We start from the raw sequence: 21,128 nt of genomic DNA, 5'->3' as shown, positions 1-21,128 counted from the left end.
AGATTCTCTCTCCCCTGCTCACACACACTCTCTCCCTCTCTAAAATAAAAAATTTAAAGGAAGACGAAAAAGAGTGAATATTTGGGTGGGGGGAGCATGCAGAAACAGGACACAGGAATTTGATTAAAGAGGCCTTCCTAGGTTCCTCCCTATTAGAATGTAGTTATCTGTGGTGATAGCTCTCTTAGAGCAGATCCTCTATCTAAATCCTTTTAGGCAGTTGTGGGAGAGAGAGAAAGAACTCCTGAATCTGCTGGGTTTTTATTGCTTTTAACACGAAGTCATCTTTATGCCAAAGTGGCTCATCTTGGGGCTGCCTGCCCTTGGCCCTGCACACACAGACATCTGTGTACACAACCAAGTTTATTCTCACTCCACTACTTGGCCCACTGTCATCTTACTCTCTTCAACTGGGGTTATGGCCAGGCTGCAATTCATAACTCTCAGCAGGTTTGGGGTGGAGAGGATTCTGCCAATGTGAGTGGTATTCTGCATTGGGCACAGCCACTTCAGATGTCTTGGGGACAAGTCAGATGGTCAGAGTCTCCAGGTTCCGTTGCACACAGCCTTGTATATGTCCGCTGTCAGGGGCCGGAAGGCCTTGGCCTGGTTGTCCAACACGAACAAGGGGTCAGCAATGATGCCTACATTGAAGCCCTCACGCACCAACCGGGACTTCACCAGTTTGAACGTGCCGGTGATCTCCAGGGCGTCCTGCAGGGGCGGTAAACATAATCCCATAATCTGAGACTCTGGCTAAGACCTCCCACCCGCCAACTTCCGACCCTGAGCTCACTTGGATACGGATGAAATGGGGTGTAGCATAGGCAGGGAGCCAAGTCCGGACGTGCTGGTACATCTTCTGACCATCGAAGCTCTGGCCTGGAGCCAGCTGCACGGCAGCCATCCCCACCTTGCCCTCACAACCTGAGAAGCACGACAGTCACTCTCCACTCACCCACCTTATGGTGCCCATCGCTGGCCCACTTCCTTGGCCCGTCTCTGCTCATTGGCTGTGCCCCAGCAGCTCCCCCACATTTAAAATCTGGATAACACCCACAAAGCTGTTGGAGGTTTAATGAGTCAAATCCTCCACACCTGGTACAGAGACACCGTAGACGTTCACCTCCTGCAGGAAGTCCACAAGTGACAAAACGCCTTCCACCTCCCGGGTGGACACGTTCTCACCTTTCCATCTGTGGGATTGAAGCCAGTGATCGTGACCACAGCTCTGGCAAAGAGGAGGCCCCGCCTCTTGCCCGCAAGCCCCTCCTCCTGCCCGAAAGCTCCTCCTCCTCCTCCCACAAGAACTGATTGCCGGCTCTGCCCAATTCCGGCCCCTTCAGGATCGAGAAACCACGCCCCTCTGGAATCCGGAAATCCCGCCTCTTCGGCCTGGCTCCCTTAAAGGATCAGGAAGCCTCGGCCGTCCGCCCTCCCAGCCCCCTGGGGACCCGACCGGAAGGTGTCCCCTAGGCGGTCACGAAAGTAAAGGAAGCCTTCTCGGTCCATGGCCAGCACGTCTCCGGTGTTGAAGTAAACGTCGCCCCTGCGCCGCACATTCCGCACCAACTTCCGTTCCGACAGCTCTCGTGCCCCGCGGTAGCCCAGGAAAGGGTGGTGGCCTACTATCTGGGTTAACAGGAGCCCCGCCTCTCCTGGAGGTGGAAGTAGGAATTAGGGCATTAACAACGGTAAAGAACCTTAGGAGCCCACCAGCCCCCAGGCGGGAGGTTTCCAGCCACGGTGGACTCCATCATAGAGATCCTGCCAGAGAAGAGACAGAAGAAAGAGACCTGCAGATACAGAGGGAGACCAAAACAGAAAGACAGAAGGAGACCTTGGGATGCCTAGAAAAAGGATAACAAGCAGGGCACCCGGCTGGCTCCGTCAGTGGAACATGCTGTTCTTGATCTCAGGGTGGTTAGTTCCAGCCCCATGTTGGATATAGAGATGACATGAGATGAGATGACATATAAAATCTTAAAAAAGAAAAAGGGTAACAAGGGATAGAGGAGGGACAGAGACAAATGGTGCTGGGAAGAAAGAGATGTAGCCAGGACTGTGCAAGGCCCAGGAGAGAAGACCCGCGAAGATACTGACAAGAGACTGATGCCTGGAAGGACATGACCTCCACTGAGAACTCAAGAGAACAACTCAAATAGACACTCAGAAACCCAGCAGAGCAAGAAACTGAGGCAGGGTAGCTGGGCAGGGCTGAGGGGCAGAGCGTCCCAGGCAGGGGTCAGACAGGACGAGGGCAGGTTCTGGGTGAGACGGTAGACACCACCACTGCGCACTGAACTCAAGGCGTTGGGCAGCTTGTTCCAGCCAAGAAGCATACGATCCCCACCCTTCCCACACCCAGGGAAGGCTTCCCGTCTCTCGTACCTAGTCCCACAGGAACGCAGAATCCCCGATTGTCTCTGACAGGCTCCTCAGCCTCCGTGTCAAATTGTACAAGCTCAAAAGGGGACAGCATCTGAGTGGGGGGGCGGGGGGAGGTCAGTAGTGGTCCTGTAGGCTCAGCCTCAGTCAGGGCCACTGTCCAACCCAACCCACTCGAAGCAAACAGCTCATCTTGCCCAGGGCCCCACAGCGCCCTGGATAGTTGACGAAGCCAATGTTGCCTTCCGTGGAGCCATAGGTTTCCAAGATCCGAATGGGGCCAAAGCGCTGCTGAAAGGACTCCCACACATCTGCCCGGAGTCCATTGCCCATTGCCAAGCGGATTGTATGTGTCCGGTCCTCTGGTCGCTGCAGGGATATCCCAAGAAGGATGAAGAGGAAGTTACCTCAGGTGTGCCCAGGAACCTATAAACACTATCTTTCCATCTTTACCTGGGACGTGATTGGACGGTCTATACCTAGGGGATCTACCAAGGTTTTCTTACTTGGAGTTCGTACTTGGAGGGTTACCTGCAGAGGTTACCTGTGGGGGAAGTTACCTAGAAGCCTTACCCGGAGGGATACCTAGGGGTGACTGCAGGGCTTATCCAGGTCCTTACCTAGGGGAGATATCTGGGATTTTGTACAGGGGTAGTACCTGGAACTTTTACCTGGGGAGAGGTTATCTGGAGGGGTTACTTAGGGGCCTTTTCCTGGAGGTAATTGGGGAGTGACTTGAAGCCTCACCTTGGGGAGATACCTGGGGGCCTTATGTGGAGCATTTTACCGGAGATCCATACCTCATTCCTGTATAACACCCCCTGTTCTAGGCACTTTATATATGTTTTATTCTCACAAATATTCCCTTTGAGTTATTATCCCCATTTTCCAAATGAGGACATTGAGGCTGAGAAAGGTAAAGTCACCCACCCAAGGTAGCGCTGCTGATCGTCAGAGGAGCCATGATTGGAAACTTTGTGTGGGATTCATCATCTGTGTCTGCTGCCTCGGGAGTTTTACATAAGGGACCTTGCTTGAGTCCTGTATGTGATTCTACCTGAAACCTTTACCTGGTATGACATCTGGGATTTCATACCCGAGGTGTTCACCATGGAGCCCTAATCTTAGCACCTCACCTGTGGAGTGTTACACAGGTATCGCAGAACTTCGCCTACATACAGGATCACGGTCACACCATGCTGCCGACAGTCATCCCAGAAGCAGGAAGTAGAGAACTTGGGGGCCAGGACACAGGTTGCTCCTGAGAGGGAAGATAAAAAGGGCCTCAGGTCATGCTTCCATGCCACTGTCGTAAGCTGCTTTGATCACATGACTATGGCCCTCTGAAGCACAGGTTTTGAGGCCATCTGTGCGTCCCTGGCGTGGCCAGGACTGCCTTCATGAGAAGAGCATATATTGGGCATGGGTTTGAATCCTATCTTCAGAATGTATACCAAGCTCAGTGCTTGGTACAAAGTGAGCACTGCTAAGTGAGGGCTATGGACATTAACCATTATTGATTATGATAAATGTTTTATGAATGTCTAGCTGGGCAAATGGATAGATAGATAGGTGGCAGCATAGATGGATTGGTGGGTGAAGGGATGGATGGGTGAGGAGGTTGGTTAGTAGATGGATGTTTGAGTTGGTGGAAGGATGTTTTGCAGGATGGACACATGGATTAGTAAATTTTAGGGCCACTACATTCACTTCAGCAAAGTGATCCCTCCTTAGCTGATCACCTTCTCTGCTCCTGGCTTTGTGGAAGGCACTCTCCTTACCTCAACCCCAATCCTCAACAAAATTGTGGAAACTAAATATTACCATCGCTGCACCCAAAGGGACAATTGCTTATGTGCTTGGTGAGGTAGTGAGCGTGTGTCTTCTTTGAAGCTGTATTTTTGACAAGGAGGTAAAATACAATGCCTTTTCTGTGAAAATGGATGCCAGTCCTCAAAAGTGACAACTTTGTTTACAACACCTAATGAAATTCCTGATTCAGGAAAGGTCTTCAAGAGCCAGTAAAACTAGGGGAAAGGTTGATAAGGAGTTTTCCAAGTAAAGCTCCCCGGTGTATAACGTATGAGGTTGTACACCTGAAACTAACATAACATTGTGTCAACTCTCAGTCAATTAATCATCTCCCCTATTTTTCTTAGCTCTCTAAGGTAGGATAATAGTTATTAGCTGCCCTCAATGTGACGTATTAGGAAGTACAATGCACCCCCACCAAGTTTCTTGTCAACAACAATTCAACCGAATCTAATAATTGAACTGAATCTAACATCTCTAGAGAGAATTTCCAGGGGATGGGAACCTAAGTGGCTCAGTTTGTTAACAGTCCAACTCTTGATTTTGACTCAGGTCTTGATCCCCAATTTTGTGAGTTTAAATCCCACATCGGGCTCTGCGCTGGCCGTGCAGAGCCTGCTTGGCATTCTCTCTCCCCTCTCTCTGCCCCTGTCCACTAATGTTGTCTTTGTCTCTCTCAAAATTAATTAATTAGTTAATTAAACTTTTAAAAACTGGAGGGGAAAGAGGAACAGATAACAAACAAGTACAGTGAGGGGACTTTAACTGTAAAAAGACAATTAGACAATTTGGAAAAATTGAAGATGACCTGTGCATCAGACGATAGTAGAGTCACTGGTAATTTCTTTCAGGTGTGATATCACTACTATGACAGGTTGGTTTTTTTTTATTTTTTTTTAACTTTTATTTATTTTTTAAAGACACAGTGCAAGCAGGGGAAGGGCAGAGAGAGAGGAAGACAGAATCTGAAACAGGCTACAGGCTCTGAGCTGTCAGCACAGAGCCCAACATGGGGTTTGAACCCATGAACCATGAGATCATGACCTGAGCCAAAGTCAGACGCTTAGCTGACTGAGCCACCCAGGCATCTCTATGGTGACAGTTTTTTAAGTCATTATATATATTTAAGTAATATATACCTATATGTATTTAAATGTAAGAGACACTTACAAGCAAAAAGATACAGGATCTAGAATTTGTTCTGAAATAATCCGGAAATGAAGAGGGGAATTACATGTGAAATAAAACTGGCAACGTGTTAACAGTTGTCAAGGGTGGATGAGGATATGAGACATCATCAAGCTATTTTCTCTACTTTTGCTTTACTGTGTATATTTGAAAGCAAAATGCTGACGGTGGCTGAAGCTGGGTGGTAGGTACATGAGGGTCATGTAGAAATATCTACAAATTTGTATGTGTTTCAAAATTTTTATAAAAACTTGAAAAGAAAATATTGGCGAGGTCCCAGTCTGAATTGTTAATCAGGTGTCCAGGAAGATAGCCCAGTGGAATTCTTGATGAATATGTAACCTTCACTGACTATCCTAGCATTCATACCTCATCATCACCTTGGGACCACTGCAAAGCCCCTAGGAACTATCTAAGTGGCCAAGTTTCTGTCCAAGTAGGCTTGCGGCCTGCTATTGCGTGTCCCTTGTCAAAGGTGAGAACCTCAATGCTGGGTAACCTGTGGGTTCTTGTCACCCTGAAAGCCCCACCCTGATATTGAGTCTGGAGATCCCATGGATTGGAGGAGTCTTCAGAAAAGGTCTTACCAAGCTCCAGGCAGCCAAGGATTCCAAGGATAAGCCCCATCACATGGTACAGAGGCAAGACTGTGTAGACCACGTCATCAGCTGTGACCCCACCCAGGGACAGCATCTTGCACATCTGTAGCAGTCGATTCTGTGTGACAATGGCTGGCTTTGGGAGCCCTGGGGAATAGAGTGGGAAGCATGGGTGATGAGAGGACAGTACAGGAGGGCCAGCACACAGGAGTGGGTCTTTGTGGTCAGGTTTGCAGTGAGGGACTTGAGGTTCTTAGAAGGTGGTCAAGTATGAGGATTTGAGGGTGGACTCAGGGAAGAAAAATTGGTTTTGGGATCCAGAGGGTGAATTCCAAATTTAGTGGTTGTTTACTGGGCAGAAGCAGGAATCTGGTGCTGACCATTCAGTTCACATTGGGGGGTCAGAGTTCAGGCCAGATGTCACAATCAAAGGGCAGGATGGGTTTCGAGGTCAAGTTTGAGGCACATGTCAACCTTGGGGTCCAAACAGCATAAGAGTTCAGAGGTCAGGGCTAGAGTTGCTAGGCACCCTCACCAGTTGTCCCTGAGGTGTAGATAAACAGGGCAGGGCTTTTCGATGTGACCCATGCACGTAGGTCAGCGGGCACGGGGTCGGTGGGTGCAACGTCAAGTGCAGCCCCCAGAGCCCCTACTCCTGGGGTTGGGGAGGAGTGGCTGAGGTAGTAGCATCGGATGTTCTCTGCCTGTAGCTTGGGAAGGATCTCTTCCAGATTCTCCTGGAGGTCTGCAGGGATCAGAAGAAAAGCTGGGGAAAGGCCCATATCTGACATCTAGAGGGGAGACCCCCCAAAAAAGAGGGGAGACCCAAGACCCAATGATAGGGGAGAAGAGCCTACTGCAAGCAACACAGAAAGCAGCCCCAGAGAAAAACTTTTGCATTCTTATGTAAAGAGCCCCATAATTAGTATTTGTTGACAAAAAGGATGGAAACAGACATGGTGAAGAAAAAACTCTGGTGCCTTCAAAATTACTTACCAGCAATGAAGTTTTAACTCTAATTGCCTGTGAGGGTGGGTGGGTAGCAAGGAGCTCCTTACCCAGCCCCCACCAGGACCCTCTAAACAGCAGTCCTCCAAGCCTGTCCCCTTCCCTGTCCCCCTCCGTCCTCTACTAGCCTGCGAAGTCCTCACCTGGGTCCACCACCAGCAACCGAGCCCCAGAGCTCAGCACCGAGTGTACCAGGGGCATCCCCCGGCCATGCGGATTAATCCAGGCGACGGGGCAGCCCAGCTTGGCCAGCCCCAGCCACAAACACAGGGCCGGAATGGTCTGGGAGGCCAGCACCAGGAGGGCGGCAGGCTCCCCAGCAAGCAAGCCTGTGAGGCCGCCCAGCTCGGCTTTCAGGGCCCACACTGCCTGGCATGCCCTGTCGTCCAGCTCCCTGAAGGTGACTGAGTGGGCCCCTGGACCCTTCCACACCAAGGGCGCGCGGTCCGGCTGTGCTCGTGCTCGCCGCTCAAAGGTATCCACAAAGGTGTCCAGCGGCTGGCGGCTCATGCGTGCCCTGATGTTCAGCCCCAGATGGAGGATCTTGAAGATGTAGGTCACGTCTGCAGGCAGCCAGCGCAGCCCTGGGGGTGGCCGTGCGGGTAACACAGCCAGTGTGAGTGCCGCGGCTGCCAGACTCAGCCAGTGGGGCATCCAGGGCCAGAGCCAGGGCCGCGCCAGCATGGCCAGGCTGAGCAGCACACAGAAGATAGAGTCTCCCAGGAGCCAGCGCAGTGCCAGGGCCACAGCAGCAGGCCATGCGGACTGTCCCAGGCCGAGCAGCAGTAACACTAAAAAGGCCAGCTGCAGCCAGATGCCCATTGCACCTGCTCCCTTCTCAGAGAAGCGTCCACAGAATGCTAATAACTTCAGAGATCTTCTGCTTGGCTTTGATCACTGACCCTTCAGCCCCGCCCCCTAGCAGTAGCCCATAAGCTGTTGAGCGTGACCTCGGGCCCTCCGGACTTTACCCCTAGCCATTTTGGACCTGTTTGTTTCACTGTGCCTACCTCTTACTAGGTTCATGGCAGGCACCGGGTAAAAACTTGAACGAACAAATCCTGTCCCTGAATTCAAACCCAGTTCTGATCGCCCCATCCCCACCTATGTGCTGGGCTCTATGACACTGTGCCTCACCAACCCTGGCATCGTCCCCAGCATTGGGTTTCAGGAGGCTGAACTCCCCCTTCCCCCTGGGAACATGGGCAGAGCAGTTGATGAATGGTTGGACGGGAAAGCCTTAACCCTTCACTTCTGGAAGGCGGTCATAGAGAAGGAGTTCAGAGAGGCGTTGCCGTTGACCCAGGAGCCTACAGGTCAGGCTGGAGCACCACCCTCCAACTCAAACCCCTCTCCACCTGTTTCAATCCTTAAGACAGGATGCCCAGGGTCAGGCACTGCCAATGCTCTGTCATAAGAAGAGTGGCCACTTTCTTGGCTGCCAGCTGAACTGATGCAGACTTGTGACACTGCTTCACTACCAGGTAGGTATCAATATCTTTAGCTCCCCAGTGGGCAGCCCAATGGTCCTGGATGCTGCTCCCACCTCCTGCCTGGCACTTCAGAAGTTACTGGCCAGGGTAGGTATCCTGGGGCTCAGATCCCCACATGGCAGAATAACCCCAAAGACTCTCTGGACCCCTCAAAAATAAGGTGCACAACCATCATGGCCATCAGAATGGGGGAGGGGAAGCCTGAAGTCCAAAGGACCTTGAGATGGGGGTGTGTGAAGATCTAGGGGGAGGGGCCTCAAATCTGCAACTCAGCAGCAGATTCTGAGGGCTTTCCACATGTAGCCTCCCTCTCCCAGACCCAACACAGAGCTGGCCTACCCCTATCCCCACAGCACCAAGGGCTCTAGAAGAGTCAAGCACCAGTCATACGTGCATCCCACTCCTCCCTGAAATGGCCAAGCCTATAGTCCTGTCTCTGCTCAGGGAGCCCAGGAAATGGCAGCAGTGTTGCCCAGGGCTGAGGGCACTGAGTCCTGATGCCCACAGCCAGTCTGTGACGGAGAGAAACGCACCAGTCTGGGAGCTCACAGCTTCCGGGTTTGGGACCCATGGCCCACAGTCCTTTATTAGAGAGCAGGAGTCCCGAGGCCCGATCCCAGTCCATGATGGATCCACTGAGCCCCCTTAGACACCAGATTGAGGGAGGGGTAGTTCAGGGCGGGGAGCTAGGGTTCATCCCCAGCTTGACATTGGGGCAGAAAGGAACAGCTCCAGAACCCACACTCACGCAAGGGGCTGGAGCCATAAGTCTTGAGCCTGGCCCAAGGGTCTGAGCGCTCAGTTTAGGCTGGAGATGATCCCGTTCTCAGGGATGGTCAGGTCTCTGACCAACGCCATCCCCAGCCTGCCACTATCAGGACGGTCCGTGTATGAGGGAGTAGGGTAGTAAGGCAGGCTGAAGCCCTGGCTAGGTCTGGAGAGAAGGTGGTAGCAGAGGGCGGGCCTGCGCTCTGGGAAAAGCGTGGTTTGGTGGTGGGATCGTGGTCAAGGCGTCTAGGCAGGTGTGCAGCGGCTTTGGCAGGGATGTTGCCAGTCCCGCAGTGGTTGTGGCCTAGTTCCACAGGAGGTCCCGGGCCCGGAAGAGTGGCCTACCGCGCGGGGGCGTGGTCAATCCGCGGTGGGCGTGGCCAGGCCCAGGCCTGGATCAAGGCGCAGGGTGCGCGGCCAGGTGACGCTCCAGTAGCGCGCGGTGTGAGAAGACCTTGCCGCAGGCGGGGCAAGGCGCGCGTTCCGGCCGATGCGTGCGCATGTGTACGTTGAGTGAGCTCTTCTGCGTGAAGCGCTTGGCGCAAACAGCGCACTGGAAGGCGCGCACGCCTGTGTGCGTGACCATGTGCTTCAGCAGGTAGTCGCGCAGCGAGAAAGATCGCCAGCACACGGCGCATTGGTGGGGCTTCTCCCCTGCGGGCGACAGGGCATGCCGCGCACGTATGTCAGCTGGGAAGGAGCCCTGGGGAGCCTTTGCTAGGCAGGGACTCCCCTCTCCTCCCAAACTGCCCATCAACTCTGAAACCCCCTCTCCATTAGGGACACCCCTTCCACTCCCAGACCTTCCGGCCCAACAGGGAACCGCCCGCACCCCTCACCCCCAGTCACGACCCAGTGTGTCTCCCCACTCAGCTGGGATGCTGCTTTCCCGGACCCTTACCTTCGCACCAGGATACCACCGTCAAGGGCCCTCAGCTCTAACAGGTATCCTCCCAACAGGGAATCATCCTGCCGGTCTGGGACAAAGGTGCCCGTCGGGACTGACCGCTGAGGTTTCCCCCACCTCCAGGGACCCCCCCTCCCCCCACTCCTGCCATGGAGCATTCGGTACTTTGATCGCTGGCCACCATTCTGGTAACAGTCGGGCAAGGCCCAGCACACTTAAACTGTGAGGGGCGTGTGCATACCTGCCCCGTTCCTGCTGGAAGCCCTGTTGCCCAGAACTCTTGTCTGCTGGCAGCTATAATATACCTGGGGTGCCGGAGCAGGCTGCCCCCTTCACCCTGATCAGAGAAGGGGGAGGCAGTCTGTGTTGGCCCCTAGAATCATCAGATAGTAACAAAGTAAAAAAAAAAAACCAGAACACCCACGTATCTCGGCGACAAAGGGCTGCAGGGCAGTGCCTGGGCAGCGAGTTCCCCCAGATCAGGCCTCGCACCTGGCTAAGGCCACATAAAACTGGCAAATCTTGGCTGGTACTACCTTGGGGCCCCTGACAGCTCTCCACAGGCTATTCCTATATGCTCTCTCCTTCAACCCCTAGGCAGCCAGGTAGGAGTTTAAAACTGTAAATCACATCTCGCTCACTCCCCACCTCAGGTCACTGACGCCTTCTCTAACATTCACAGTGAAATCCCAAGTTCCTGGCCCGCAGAACTCCTCGCTCCACTCCCACAGGGGTTCCAGCCCAATCTTCGCTTCTCCTAACAACATCCAGTTCGGGCCTGCAAGCAGTCTGCGGCATTCCATACCCTTGTCCTCCACCTGAGCCTCTAGGGAGCACCTTGAACATCCTGTGACTCGCCCAGCACCTGCCAGTCACCACCTCAGCCCCTAGCTCCACAATCTCCATGGCACCTCTCTACCTCTCCCTGAGCCACTGCGGAGCCACCTCCCAGTCACGCCGAGGGTGTAGGGGACCTCTCAGCTCAGTCTTCGAGGAACTCCCCTTTCCTCCCTCTGCAGCTGTGGGGTCCCCACACTGCAGCCCCATCTCCCTCCTCAGGCTCGGCTCGATCAGGCCACCTCTCTGCCAAGTCTGAAGGCTAGGCTAGCGAACTCCCTCTCCCCTCACATCCGGTCCTAGTCCCAGGACCCACTGACAGCTGGGGAGACCCGGGGGGCTCCCTGCACCACTGCCCCCCAACCTGGCCCATTTCCCTGCCAAGGCTCCACTGCTCCTGTCCATCCCAAGCTCCATCGTGGTGACTGAAATCTCCACTGCCAGCTTTCCAAAAGCTCTGGGCAACTCCTGCTCCTTAACCTAGCCTTAGGATTCTCCCTGCACGAATAAATCAAAGTAGGGCTAGGCAGGAGAGCCTGCTTCTCCGTGTGGACGGGGTTTCCCCTCTTCCCCCCCGGGCTGCACTTGGGGCTGTTTCCAGGCTCCCCTGGGGCCCGGAAAGAGCAACAGAACTGCACGAGTGCCTCCATCCCACTTGCCTAGTGCCCAGTCCCCCCTCAGGCTTGAATTTCCAATGACCGAAGGGCTCAGAGACCCCTCCTGGCTCACCCGAATGGATGAACATGTGCTTGGTGTAGTTTTTCCGCGAGCTGAACGTCTTTCGGCAGTGACTGCACTCATAGGCAGGCGGCTCGGACCCCGGGGCTCTGGCAGGGGTGGCCGAGGGGGCCACAGCGGGAGCGGTGGGCGGGGCTGGGGCCTCCCCGGGAGGAGCGCTGGGGGCCGCATCTGGCTGGAGGGCGGGATAGAAGGCCGAAGGGAGCGCAGGAGTAGGCCCCGAGGGCGCGGGAGGAGGTTGCGCAGGTGGCCCAGGAGCACCCAGATGAAAGGGGAAAAGTGAGACAGGTGGCCCTGGGGTCTTCACGCCTGGGGCGCGGGATCCAGACAGGACACAGTCAGGCGGGGCCGGGGTCTCAGCGGGACAGGCTTCTGCGGCAGTGCCATCTTCGTCTTGCCAAGCAGAGACGTAGCTCTCGGGGAACACGTCCTCGGCTGCCGAAGCGCCGCGAAGGAAGTCCCTGCTGGCGCCTCCAAAGTCAGAGAGGCCGGCGGGTGCAGGCGGCTCCTCGCACACGTTGTCCGGGGCGCCGGTGAGGAAGCCGGCAGCGCAGTCTGGGAAGGAAGGGGGCGCCTGGCCCTCTCCTGGGCCGCCACCTTCGCCATCCTCGCCGTCGGTCTCATCATCGGTCTCCTCCTCGCCGCCATCACCGCCGTCGTCTGCGGCCGCAGGTAGGGCGGGGTCGGCGTCCGACCCCTCCGCCTTGGTGGGCANGTGCACTCGTCTATGACCGTCTGGATGCGCAGCACCGACGCTGCCGTGAGCACCTGCAGCGCTTCGCCTTGTGCCACTACAAGCGAGCCGCTGTAGAGAAACTCGACGAGCTGGCGCACGGTTTGCGCCGGCACCACTGGCGGCACGCGGATCTCAGAGTGGCCGAGGAGCAGCTTGTCTTGAAAGAAGGGCGAGCCGGCAGCCAACACGCAGCGGTGGGCACGCAGCGAAGCCTCACGGATCCGCACAGTCACGTCGCAGAAGTGACCACCCAGCCGCTGCCCGTTGAGGGTCTCGAGCAGCGAGCGGGAGAAGTTCTGCAGGTGTATGTGGTGCACCGCCTCTGCCGCAGCAATCTGCACCTGATTGGGGGGGGGGGGGGAGAGGTCAGCCGGGGACGCCCCTCACTTCTTCATTGCCCCTGTCCCTTGAACCCTTATTGCAAGACAAGGCCAGTGGACGCACCACAACCCCAGCCCTTTCCAAAAGCCCCCTCGCAGCCCTGTTCCCATATACAGGACTCCCCCCAACTCCCACCCCTAGACTCCAGGACCTCTGTAGCTCCCAGCACACCCCTGGGAGAAGGTTGGGAAGACCAAATGTCCGCCTCTCTCCCAGTCTTGCTTACTGCCCAGCGGAGGGTCCAGAGCTCAGCTCTCCCTATATTGGCTCAAACTCTACTCACCCCAACTCCAGTATCCATAAGGCTTCCACATGTCCCCCTTCCAGGGGGCAGCTCTGTGGAGAAGAGGGCACGGATGCCCATCCAGAACTGGCTGTCACACCATACCCACTCCCCATCAGGCTGGCTGTGATTCCTCCCACTCTCGGCTTCTTTTTGATCTCCCTTTGCTACATCCTCCAACCTTGGAGCATTCAAGACCCTGTGGAGACCAAGGTCTGTTGCTTCGGAATTGGGTTATGTCAACTAGTATATCCAGAGGTCTTTCCAGGGGCAGGGTGGCACAACCTGCCTCCTGGGCTGTGTGGTTCAGGGTGTGTATGGCCACAAAGGGTTGGGAGTAGGCTGGGGATTAGCCTGGCAGATGCCTCACAAGAGAAAAATAACATGGTCTCTGTCAGACCTCCACACAGCAGGTAGGGAGGTGCCCCCTGCAGCCTGGTGCATCTTGGAATTTTGATATAGCCTGGAGGGCACAAGGTGAGGGTGTGGCACAGAGAGGGGGCTTGTGTGGACTTTGAAGGGTGTGTGATTGGGAAGGCAAAGGTGGAACAGCAGAGGCCTCCAGGTCAGCATGCCTGAGCAACGCGGATGATTCTTGTCAAAACTTTTAGCCTCCTAATCCCAGCATTGCCCACGCTCGGGCACCAGAAAGGGGAGGGGATACCGCTCCCCAGGGGACTCCGGGAATCTGAGAAGCTTTGCTACTTCACCCATCAAATAGGCACCATGCTCACTAGGCTCAGTCCCCCCGCTACCCATCAAACAAAGATGGGATACCTGGCTCATCCTGTACCCAGGCCCCATANGACAGTCGGGACAAGGTCACACCCTGACACTCACTCTCTCCACCAGCCTAGCTCAGGCGGGGTCACACAGCCCTGGAGTGTGGCACCCTCTCTTGGCCTTCCGGTTCTAATGGGGTCTCAGACTCATCCCCTCGGGGTCCTCATACCCAAACCACCTTTCTTCTTCTGGCGCCAGGCTCCTCCCTTTCTTGCATGTTCCATATCTCACCCTCAGATCACTTCGCACACCTCCACTGCTCCGGTACCAGCGGCCGAGGCTGATGGAGTCATCTCCTTGCGTTCCCCTCCTCCCGGTCTATTTCCCCACGCGACAGCCAGAGGGAGCCTGCTCAGACCTGACATATCGGGATCCTCCTCTGCTCAGAGCCCTCCATGGCGATGAATTAATTCTTGGCAATTCCTCAAAGAAGCCAAGTCTTTGCACGTATCGTTATCTATGCCACAGCACCTTTCCCCGTCTTTATTCACCCACCGTCTAAAGACCTTCAAATCTGTGCCTGGGTGATTGGGGCAGAAACCTGCGCATCAACACGTACGGCTTGAAGCCTGCCTCTTCCGACGCACCGCCACCCAGCTCCCGGTCTGTGATCTCCCAGTCCAGATACAGCAGGGTCTTCTTGGCGCCTCAGAACAAAGGCCCACCCTCCCGGGTATGGCGCCGCGTTCTCGCTGCCACGCCTTTGCCCACGCCATGCACTTTGCTCCAAGCGCCCTTTCCCATACTCTGCTGCTTCGCTCGTGCCCTATCCTGACCCCAGAGCCCCCTCTCTGATCCGCTCGGGCTGCACCCGCTCCAGACCCCGCCAACCTGTATTTCCCGCCTCCGCGCCTTGCCAGAGCCATGCCCCCATCCTGCAGCGCCCCCTCACGTCCACCGCGTGCGCTCCGCACCCAGCGCCTGCGCCCTCCCCTGGGCACGCCCTGGCCTGCCCGCCGGCGCGGCGGCAGGGGGATGCCCGCCCGACCCCACCTCCGGCTCCTTCTCAGGCACCAGGCCGGGACGTGGCCTTCTCCCGCTCACCACCGCCAAGGCCACACTTTCAGGTTGAGACGCCGGCGGAACCGAAGTCCGCAGCTCCTGCGGTGCCGGGAAGCGCGAGGTCGGAGCACGTTTCCGGTGTTTCTATGGAGATCAGCCGCCGCTCCGCGCCGGTAAGTATTGAACTTCCTGCTCTCGACAGAGTCGCGAATGAAGTGGCAGAGGCTCGCGCTCCGGGGCAGCGAGGAACGTCTGGGCCAGGGCACGCTTCCGGTGTCGCCCTAGAGACTGGGACGCGCCGGGGCCTGCGCCGTTAACCAGCGGGCCACGCCCTCCTGCGTTCCCCGCTGTGCTGAAGCTGCTGCAAGGCGACAAAGGCTGGGAAGGCGGTCTGAAGCCCTAGGTGGGTTTCGACTGGTTTAGACCCCACTGCCACCCCAGGTGGCGGCCTTCTCCCCAGAGCACGAGTGGAGGCAGGAGTAGGGCTCACCGCTGGTCCATCGGACTCCCGCTCTGCGTGGAGTGCAGAAGAGACATTCCTGCAGCCTAACCCCAGGCTCGCCCGCGGCTACGAGTGGAATGAGGGACCCGACACCACCCCAGGCCCTGGCTCCCACCTTCCACCCATTCCGTCCTCAAGCCTGTGTCCTAGGTAGAAGGTGGAGGCAACCTGTCTCTTGACCCCTACCTCCTCACACACAGCGGGCCCACCTGCCCTAGGGCGAGTAGTGAACGAATAAATAAACGGATATTGAACTGAACGCCTTCTGCACTCAGAGCTCTGGGACACACCTCCGAATAAAAGGAAGAGGGTGAGATGGGTAGTACATCTGCCAGGACCGTGGTGTCCAGCCAAACTCCAAAGATCAAAAGTCACTTTAGGGGACAGAATGTGTGGGAAGAGCTGTGTGGACAGAGGAAGCAGACTTGGTCTGCAAAGACCCTGCCATGGGGCCAGCTACCCAGGACACCTATGAACCAGGCTGGGTGGTGAGCCTGGGGTGGTGGGCTGGCCTAGCCTTATGCTTTGGTCCTCGGGGCTAAAGGCAAGCAGGAGGACATAAAGGTCAGCAGATTTCCCTGAGACCTCAGTGGACCCCATGCCTTATGCAGCAGGTGTGGAGTCCAGCATGGGGGGAGCGGTGCTGACTTAGCCTCCAGTAAGGGCACAAGATCAGAGTACCTGCCTGCCACCTTGGTCAGCTGCTGGGCAGCTGTGTTGTAGATGTGTTGAAGATCAGGGATGGAACCACTGTCCTCACTAGCAGCCTATCCTGTGGCCCATGCCCTGAGGAACCTTGATGAAACCCAAGTCTAGGGGCATCTGGGTGGCTCAGTTGGCTGAGTGTCCGACTTCTGCTTAAGTCAGGATCCACAGTTCGTGAGTTCTAGCCCTGCATCAGGCTCTGTGCTGACAGCTCAGAGCCTGGAGCCTGCCTCAGATTCTGTGTCTCCCTCTCTCTCTGCCCATCTCCTGCTCATGCTATCTCTCTATCTCTCTCACACACAAAATAAACAAACATAAGAAAGAAAGGAAGGAAGGAAGGAAAGGAAGGAAGGAAGGAAGAAAAACAAAGAAAGAAAGAAAGGAAGGAAAGAAAGAAACTCAGGAAGGAAGGAAGAAAGAAAGGAAGAAAGGAAGGAAGGAAGGAAGGAAGGAAGGAAGAAAGAAAGAAAAGAAAGAAAAGAAAGAAAGAAAGAAAAGAAAGAAAGAAAAGCCCAAGTCTAATCACCCCTTATAATGACCTGCCCAACCCACTGGGTCTGCTCCATCCAACCTCGGTAGCCTCTCTCCAATCCTGTCACACGGCTCATTCCTCATGCCCTTGGTTATGCCTACCGCAAGGATGATCTGTGCTCTTCCCTCCTTTTGTAGCACTTTCTCATATAGCTTGACTGCTGCTACATCCTCCAGGGACTCGCCCTGACTTCAAGGCTCCCCATCTTTTGTCGCAGGACATGTTAGGGTGGGGATCATCCGTATCCTTCTGCAGACGGCTGCTGCTACTACCGCCTAAACGGGAATGGATGGGCTAATGGCAGACTCACCCTGCCATGGGCCTGATTCCACAGGATTCTGGGACACTGTAAGTCATCTCCTGTCCGGGGGGCGGGGGGGGGGGCAGAATTCTAAAAATGCCCCCTCCAAGATTCCATGCCTGGATCCCCAGGACTTCTATATAGTTACAGCACATGGCAGATACAATTAAGATTACCAGCCAGCTGACCTTAACATCAGACCATCCTTGATTACTTGGGTAGGCCAAAGGTAATCCGAGGAGCTTTAAAGGCAGAGGAGGAAAGCAGAGAAACTTGAAGTAGAAGGATTCCAGGGGCTCTGAAGCTGGAGGGGGCCATGTGACAAGAAATACAGGGGGGAATTCTAGAATCTGAGAAGAGGCCCACATGACATCTAGCAAGAAAACAGGGACCTCAGTCCGCAACTGCATGGAATTGCAATCTGCCTACTATTTGCATGAACTGGGAAGCTCATTTTCCCCCAGAGCTTCTGGATAAGAGCCCAGCTCTGCCCAAAACTTGATTGGAGCCTTTATGAGACCTGGATCAGAGGACACTGCCTCGGTGTCTAACCTTCAGAACAGTAAACTAATAGATGGATGTCATTTTAAGTTACTGAATTTGTGGTAATTGTTAAGTAGCAATAGAAAATGTATACAGCTGGGGCGCCTGGGTGGCTTAGTCGGTTAAGCGTCCGACTTTCGCTTAGGTCATGATCTCACGGTTCGTGGGTTCGAGCCCCGTGTCGGGCTCTGTGCTGACTGCCGGCTCAGAGCCTGGAGCCTATTTCGGAGTCTGTGTCTCCCTCTCTCTCTGGCCCTCCCCTGCTCACACTGTCTCTCTCTCTCTCTGTCTCCTAGAAATAAATAAAAATATTAAAGAAAAAAGAAAATGTATACAGCTGCCAGAGACTTAGGTCCTGCACACAGGGTCTGATAAATGCCACTGTTTTCCTATCTGATGAATCCCTTCCCCTTGCCTCTCTCTTGCTGAATGCTTCATTTCCGCCTCACCAGCATTTATCATCCAACTTGGTCTCATTACCCCATCCTACAAGCAGAGGAACTCAGGAGTGAGAGAGGGAAACAACCATCCCGACACATGGTAGAGAAGCATGTGTGAGGCCTCTGAGGAGGGAGGGGGGCTTCCCTGGGTGAGGCTAGTGGGAGCTGCTGTGGAGATTGCAGATGTTGCGAGTGGATGGGGGAGGGGGGACCAAAGTCTCATTTGCATGTTTAAAGGACCGTGGGGAGCGCAGGGGATCTAGGGGGCAGCGAAACAGGAGGCTTAGAAGGCAGCCATGGCTGCTCAGACCTCAGTGGGAAGGCGGGAAGGGGACAGATACAGGGTAGGAAGGGGAGGACGTGGGTGGCTTCAGAAAAGGTCTCAGTGGATGAGGGGGAGACGGAGTAACGGGCGCATCGGAGGCAGAGGGGAGAAACACGACCCCTGACATCGCTCGGGCAGCAAGGGAGGTGGGAGCTGCAGCCTCGAGTGTCACAAGCCTCACGAAGACATCTATTTTGCTTTCCTCTCCAAAGACTTTGTCTCAGTGGTTGTGCGGGCAATTGGTGGAATACGTAGTATATTGGGGCTCCTGGGTGGCTCAGTCAGTTAAGTGACTGACTTCAGCCCAGGCCGTGATCTCGTGGTTTGCAGTTCGAGCCCCACATCAGGCTCTGTGCTGACAACTCAGAGACTGGAGCCTGTTTCAGATTCTGTGTCTCCCTCGCTCTCTGCCCCTTTCCGGCTCATGCTCTGTCTCTCTGTCTCTCAAAATATGAATAAACATTACAAAAATAATAAGTAGTATATCGAAGGACACAGGTTTAGTAAGCCAAGGAGGGTCAATGTGACATGCAAATATTGGACATTCTAAGCCAGGTCCTAGAGTCTTGGAACCAGTAGGTGACGAGAAGGGGCAGGTGACACCGGCTGACAGACCATCGAGAGAAGAACCTGTCTGTTTGCAATGCCACATGGAAGGCAGAGATATTAAGCTCCTAATTGACTGGGCCTCGTCAGCTGCCGCAGGGCGGCAGGACCACCCGTCGCCCCCACCGCACCCTCCCCACCACGTGCACAGCTTAGGTCAGGAGTCAGAAGGCTCGGTCCCGACCCCCAGCTCAGGCAGGGTTCCCAAACTCCCTCCACCCTCCGTTACTACTAGGCCAGCTTCTCACACGGCATCTCCTGTGGCAGCCGCTGCCCACAGGTGAAGCCCAGTGCTCAGTGCCAGTGGGACTGGGTAGTGCCCGGTGTGGGGTGCCGGCCCCAAGATTCGCCTGAATTCACACGGTTCTATCTGCCAGGAGCTTCCTCCTGGCCCAGGGGTCAGACACAAAGCTCATTTCTGGAAAAATACTTCCCGGTGCCAGGCACATAGGGAAGAGACTGAGGGACGTCCCAGGCAAGGTGGATGCCAGCAGTGGAGGGTTTAGCCCTCCTGACAATGAGGAGCCCTTCAGGGTGGGGGAAGGGCAGTGGCAGGATCCCATTTCTATACCCATAAGGTCTGGAAGCTGCAACTTGGATGAGGGCTGGAGGGAAGGCCAGACCCGAGCCCGGCGTGTATAAAGGTGATGGGAGCAATGGGTCACATGAGGCAAACGTGCCTACAGGGCTTCCCAAAAAAGAAACATCCAGACAAGGATCAAGGACTGTCGAGGAGGGGCGCCTGGGGGGCTCAGTCGCTTGGGCGTCTGACTTTGGCTCGGGTCATGATCTCATGGTTTGTGGGTTCGAGCCCTGCGTCGGACTCTGTGCTGACAGCTAGCTCAGAGCCTGGAGCCTGCTTCCGATTCTGTGTCTCCCTCTCTCTCTTCTCTGACCCTCCTCGGCTCATGCTGTCTGTCTCTCTCTCTCAAAAAAAAAAACAAAAAACAAAAACAAAAAACAAAAAAAAACCATTTTAAAAAGTTGAAAAAAAAAAGAACTGTTGAGGAGGGGATGGGGGTGGAATATTTGCAACATAGAGAGAAAAGGTTTAATTTGCTTTCATATGTAAAAAACAAGAACATCCTACTAGACTGTGGACCAAGGCCTGAGGAAATCACATGGGATGCAGGAGACCTAAACTGAAATAATAATCATAATAACCCAACTACTATTGTCACTTCTCCTGGGTCCTGGCACCGGGCCCTGTATTGGGCCTTTGATTTAATTTTGAAAATTAAAAACAAACAAAACAAAAAACAAGAAACACAGAGTATGATATAGCGCACACTGGAGGACTCACATCCCCAAATTAGGAATGTTCTTGTATAGGGGCTCCTGGGTGGCTTAGAAGGTTAAGCGTCCGACTTTCGCTTAGGTCATGATCTCGCAGTTCGTGGGTTCGAGCCCCGCGTCGGGCTCTGTGCTGACTGCCAGCTCAGAGCCTGGTGCTTGTTTCAGTCTGTGACTCCCTCTCTCTCTGGCCCTCCCCTGCTCACGCTGTCTCTCTCTCTCTCCTAGGGAAAAAAAAAAAAAACATTAAAAAAATTAAAAAAAAAAAAGTGAAGCCTTTAGGCAAAGGAGAAAGCCCCTCGAGGTGGCACACCTGGGTATTTCTGTCCCTTAAAGACCTCTTGTTCTACTTCCAGTTAAAATTTTTAATGTTTATTTATATTTGAGAAAGAGAGAGAAAGAACGAGAGCGTGGAGGGGCAGAGAGAGATGAGAGACGGAGACAGAATCTGCAGCAAGCTCCATGCTCTGAGCTGTCAGCACAGCTGACGCGAACTCACCTACTAGCCCTGAAATCATGACCTGAGATCATAACTAATTGAGTCACCCAGGCGCCCCTACCCCCAGTTCAAAGGCTCCACTGAAGTCAGATTAATATGGGTTTTTTTCACATGTAACAATTTTTTAAAGTTAAAGTTTACTTACTAAAATTTTTTTTTAAAATTTGTATTTATTTATTTATTTATTTATTTCTAGGAGACAGAGAGAGAGAGACAGCGTGAACAGAGAAGGGTCAGAGAGAGAGGGAGATACAGACTCTGAAACAGCCTCCAGGCTCTGAGCTGGCAGTCAGCACAGAGCCTGACGCGGGGCCCGAACCCATGAACCGCGAGATCATGGTCGGATGCTTAACCGACTAAGCCACCCAGGCGCCCCTATTTTTGAGAGAGAGAGGGAGGGAGGTAGAGGGAGGGGGAGAGAGAGAGAGAGAGAGAGAGAGAGAGAGAGAGAGAGAGAGG

At 54.5% G+C, this 21,128-nt stretch overlaps 2 protein-coding genes across 2 annotated transcripts; both read right to left on the bottom strand.

Annotated features, from left to right (window-relative positions):
* Positions 1-245: 245 nt before the first annotated feature.
* SLC27A5 (solute carrier family 27 member 5) lies at positions 246-7,836 on the bottom strand. Its single transcript, XM_077765318.1, has 10 exons — positions 7,139-7,836; positions 6,523-6,732; positions 5,976-6,134; positions 3,525-3,649; positions 2,563-2,757; positions 2,392-2,482; positions 1,460-1,658; positions 1,099-1,196; positions 797-927; positions 246-714 (listed from the first exon to the last, which is right to left on the bottom strand). Exons 1-10 carry the CDS (start codon positions 7,815-7,817, stop codon positions 538-540), a joined length of 2,064 nt encoding a protein of 687 aa, XP_077621444.1. The 5' UTR covers positions 7,818-7,836; the 3' UTR covers positions 246-537.
* Positions 7,837-9,040: 1,204 nt separating this feature from the next.
* ZBTB45 (zinc finger and BTB domain containing 45) lies at positions 9,041-13,925 on the bottom strand. Its single transcript, XM_077765319.1, is given in 4 exon segments — positions 9,041-9,910; positions 11,730-12,451; positions 12,454-12,809; positions 13,139-13,925. Coding segments are annotated over 4 exon segments (1,416 nt in total). The 5' UTR covers positions 13,220-13,925; the 3' UTR covers positions 9,041-9,653.
* Positions 13,926-21,128: the final 7,203 nt, after the last annotated feature.

This window comes from Crocuta crocuta, unplaced genomic scaffold (genome assembly GCF_008692635.1).
Source record: "Crocuta crocuta isolate KB4526 unplaced genomic scaffold, BGI_CrCroc_1.0 scaffold799, whole genome shotgun sequence".
NCBI lineage: Eukaryota > Metazoa > Chordata > Mammalia > Carnivora > Hyaenidae > Crocuta > Crocuta crocuta.
Note: the sequence above shows the minus strand (reverse complement) of the source record. Positions and strands in the feature narration are given on the sequence as shown.